The 4,563-nt window shown below is 49.0% G+C and overlaps 1 protein-coding gene across 2 annotated transcripts; it reads left to right on the forward strand.

The window, feature by feature from the left end:
• The first annotated feature begins 546 nt into the window (after positions 1 to 546).
• LOC144224046 (HLA class II histocompatibility antigen, DO alpha chain) lies at positions 547 to 3,537 on the forward strand. Of its 2 annotated transcripts, XM_077754857.1 has the most exons (5): positions 547 to 662; positions 1,865 to 2,113; positions 2,542 to 2,823; positions 2,923 to 3,058; positions 3,301 to 3,364. In XM_077754857.1, the coding sequence occupies exons 1-5, from the start codon at positions 581 to 583 to the stop codon at positions 3,302 to 3,304; spliced, it is 753 nt and encodes a 250-aa protein (XP_077610983.1). In that variant the 5' UTR covers positions 547 to 580; the 3' UTR covers positions 3,305 to 3,364. The 2 variants fall into 2 exon arrangements, with proteins under 2 accessions (XP_077610983.1, XP_077610984.1); XM_077754858.1 differs by lacking the exon at positions 2,923 to 3,058 and having other exon boundaries at positions 3,301 to 3,537.
• The last annotated feature ends 1,026 nt before the right edge of the window (positions 3,538 to 4,563 follow it).

A 4,563-nucleotide genomic window follows, 5' to 3' on the forward strand; every position in this document is an offset into this window, starting at 1 on the left:
TACACGTATTTTTCCTCACACAATGAAATGAAATAAAGTAATATTTTCCAAAATGATTTAAAGGTTTAAAGTATTTTCATTCTGTGTATCCAATATTTCCTTTTAAAAGTTTCTTAGTATAGTTCATATGACTTTTCAACTCCAAATTTGTCTGCAGAAACTTACAGAGAGACTGGGATTCTCTATGCCACAGATCAAGATAGAGGCTTTGTTTGAGCTTGGCTGTGTGGTTCTCTGATGGCCTTTCCTCTCCTTCCAGAAGGTCTTTTCTTGGAGTTTGTAGTAACGGTTGATGTAGGCCCCTGCCACTTCCCAAACAGAAACCTCCTTTTGACTGTCCTGTGGGTTGAGACTTCCTGGTGAAAGAGGGCCCAATGCCTTCTTCCACCTTCCACCCAGGCTCCGTGCTTCTTTACCCAGCAACAGCCACATTAACTCAGACAATGTCTTTGATTGGCTGTATAGAGCAGGGGGTCTTCCCCCTCTTAGAATCTGTTTTCTTCCTCTTTACCTCTGCCTCCTTCCTTTACCTCCTACCAGGGCCCCACACCAAGGCTTACTCCGTTAAAGCATCAGGGCAATGGTCCTCAGTGGGGGGTTAGTCCTGGGACTCCACACCTTGATGAGCCTCCTGAGCCCCCACGAAGCTGGGGCCATCAAGGGTGAGTGCTGAGGGGGATCGGGTGAGAGGAGGAGATTTAGGGTTACACAAGAGACAGTACAGAACCTGGATGTTCTTCTTCGGTTTATGGGCAACTTCCTTTACCAAGAGATCTCCAGTCTCTCACTTCTGTCACGTCCACTGTGGACCTAAAATACAGGTGCAGCTCAGTCCAGCTATGCCAGCTGCATGTTCAGACTTTGTCAGGTTCAAGTGCCTCCCCAATTCCTTCCTTCTTTCTGAAACCCAGCCTCCATCCTACTGTCAGCCAGCACAGTGATTTTTGTGCCACTTCCTGGCTTGGAGCATGCCCATTCAAGTCCAGTTTTATTGCAGTATTTATTAACTAACCATGTGGATAGTTAACTGTTTATCTGTCTTAATCCTGCTCTAGATATGAGCGTCTTGTGTGTGTGTGTGTGTGTGTGTGTGTGTGTGTGTGATTCACAGCTGGTTTAGCTATATTTCCTTGGAGCTTGGCTTCATATTGGGCACATAGTAGTCCCTCAATGACTGTTGAGCATATAATTTCATAGAATTCTAAAGGTCCCTTACCAATTAAAATCTAACCTGAATTTCCAGAAAACTGAGTTTCAGTTATGGAAAGACACTTTTGATCATAATCCATTGAGGTGGAAGAGTTGGGGAATGAATTTGACTTGACCTTTGGACACCTTTTCCAATGCTCTCTGTAATACCTTAGGCTGCCTTTTCCTACCTGTTTGGTCTCTATCACAAATCTTAATTCTTACTTCCACCAGCCATCACCTATTCTCCCCTCACGCCTACCTGTACTGCAGCTTTGTGCCCAAGGCTCCTCTTAGGTACATCCTAATCATTTACCCCCATCCCCCCCCCCCACCCCCCACTCCCCCACTCATGTCACACACGGGAGCTGATAGCCCAGGACCTGAGAGATGATCACAGCTACCATTTAACCCTGGGAATCTCAAGCATGATTTTAGGCAGCCTCTCTTCCCAACCTGGTATGCCAGGCTGTACCTGTGTCTCTCTTCCTGCCAGTGTGTTGGGCATATGCCTGTTTCCCTCTGTCCCTTCTACCCCCAGCAACCATCCCACTGTCCAAGGACCAGCTCAACAGCTCAACTCTGTCCCCACAGAGAACCCAGGATGGGGCACATGTTTTAGGTGAGATTGATAGATTTTCTTTTCTGTCTCTGGCCCTGAACTCACCCAATACAGCTGATCACATGGGCTCCTATGGACCAGCCTTCTACCAATCTTATGGTGCCTCGGGTCAGTTTGCCTATGAATTTGATGGGGAACAGCTATTCTCTGTGGAGCTGAAGAAGAGGGAAGCTGTGTGGCGTTTGCCTGAGTTTGGCAACTTCGCCTACTTTGACCCACAGAATGGGCTGGCCAGCATCGCAGTGATCAAAGCCCATCTGGATGTCTTGGTGGAACGCTCCAACCGCACCAGAGCCACCAACGGTACCGGCTTTTCCTCACCCCTCCCCTCCCCTCCCACCCCCATAGGCATGGGAGGCCCAAGAAGCCTCTTCCCACCTCATAGGTCTCAATCTACTTTGGCACACCTCTCTCTCAGCCTCTGTGACTCAGCCCCTTTCTTTTCCAGGAGGCTCTAGATCAAGATCCCTTCAACACCTTCTTCTTTCTTGAGGACTGACCCCTCGCCCCTGGATTCTCTCTCAGTAATCTGTCAGATATAGGAGCCCTTGGTGCCCCCATTGCCCTCCTCAGCCTCTCTTCTCTCTGCCCACCTCCCACCCCAGCAGTTATGTCCCAGAGAATCCCCTGCCTGCAAATCCCAAGTAAGAGGAAACATCCCTCAATCCCAGTCCTAGTCAGGCCCAGTTGCAGGGATGAGCCTTTGGGATTCAGGGCCTCTTTCCTCCTAGTGACTCCGAGGGTGACTGTACTCCCCAAGTTTCGAGTGGAGCTGGGCCAACCCAACATCCTCATCTGCATGGTGGACAACATCTTCCCCCCTGTGATCAATATCACCTGGTTACGCAATGGTCAAATAATCACCGAGGGGGTGGCCCAGACCAGCTTCTACTCCCAGCCTGACCATCTGTTCCGCAAGTTCTACTACCTGACCTTTGTGCCTTCAGAAGACGACATGTATGACTGCAAGGTGGAGCACTGGGGCCTGGATGAGCCGCTCCTCAGGCACTGGGGTATGGAACCCCCTCCCCAGCTCACTCTTCACAGACCCATGTTTCCTATACTCTAGAATTATTTCACTGCACCCCCTGACACTTCCTCTCTCCTCCCAGAGCCCCAGGTGCCTATCCTGCTGCCAGACACCACCGAGACTCTGGTCTGGGCCCTCGGCCTGGCCCTCGGCCTTGTGGGCTTTCTTGTGGGCACCATTCTCATCATCAGAGGCATATGCTTGTCCAGTGCCCCCAGGTACAGAGGTGCCAGGAGTCTGGGAGCCAGAGCATGGGTGACTCTGAACAGGATAGGGTGGAGGAGCGTTCTTTGGGGACCAATAGTTTCAGGGAAGGGTGATATAGACAAGTAGTGGGCAGGGAATAGAAGAGCAGAAGTGAGTGAGGGGGTGAGATTTGGGGGAGGTGGGGAATCAGATGTAGGATCCTAGCATTGTTGAGCTCCAACAACCTCGGTCATATGGTTTTTTGCTACTTTAGGTAATGAACCTTCTGAGAAAAACAGATTGTGGGGGACACCTGACGGATTCCTCGCAAGTTTCGGACAGTCCTTGTGTACTCAGTGCCTCGGTCTTCTAAGCATATCCCCACTGTGCTGACTTTGGATGGGATCAACCTCTGTCCTATAGGTCTCCTCTCTTGGGCCTGGTATCCACTGCAGGACTTCTGGGGCACTTGCAGGTCAGCAACAAGTGCCCCTTCCCACTCCCAACACACACACACACACACACACACACACACACACACNTCATGCAGTAGTAAAATTTTTAATGGTCTTTGTACTGTATGCTTTCTACCAGGTCTTGGCCAATTCTCTCAGGGTGTGAAGGATACTAGGACTAGGATTCCAGGTGATGAACATTTAGCATGACCATTTCATACTGGAGATTGGCAGCCATCCTCAGGCCAGTCCAGCTATATCTTGTTCCATTTGACTCATCCTTTTGGGGCCCATTGTGTTACTTGTGAATGGGCCATTTCACGAGGACTTCATGAGATTTACCTTCTGAATTCAGATTTGCCCTCGAAGGGGTTGCCAGGAGAGAAAAGGTTCATGAGAATTCTTCTCTTGTCTGGATTTACTCCATAATGAAGAGGACATTGGTATCCAGGAACGATCTACAATGTCATCTCCTTTTTCCAAATCCCCCAGTGTCCTGGGCATGACAAAGAGAGGTTCAAGGCTTGGATAATATGGTTACTTCCTTAACCTGGGGCGAATCATATTAGTAGAAGACCTGGCCACATATTTAGAGAAAGTTCAAATGGATCTGTCTCTTAGTGGTTGTCAAACTGGAATGTATGTAAGGATCAGTTAGGGGGCGTTAAATAAGCACAGGCTTCACTCATATCTACCGAATTAGCATCTTAGGGGTGGGGAGAGTGGTAACAGTACGTAATTTTTAAGAAGCTCCAGATGATGCTTATGCAGCCCTTCTGGACTTAGACTGTGGTCTGTTACATGAGATCCACTGACATAGCCTGATGCTATTGGAAGAGTGGGCCTTGAGGTCTGAGGTGGTCCAGGAAGGCTTTCTGGAGAACCTAAGTCTTTTAGGGCATGGAAGCTGAGGAAGATACAAGTAAGCAGGGCAAGACGGGGATTGGCATTGTGAGCATTTAGTCCTAGAGAAGAATGAAAACCAGGCAATCATGGAGACACTGTAGACTTTCCAGGAGACCATAAGTAGAAAGAAATTAATGGCCAGAAGACCCTACTGGAAGTGGGGGAGAATTGTCCTA

The sequence above is a fragment of the Crocuta crocuta genome, unplaced genomic scaffold, assembly GCF_008692635.1.
Source record: "Crocuta crocuta isolate KB4526 unplaced genomic scaffold, BGI_CrCroc_1.0 scaffold132, whole genome shotgun sequence".
NCBI lineage: Eukaryota > Metazoa > Chordata > Mammalia > Carnivora > Hyaenidae > Crocuta > Crocuta crocuta.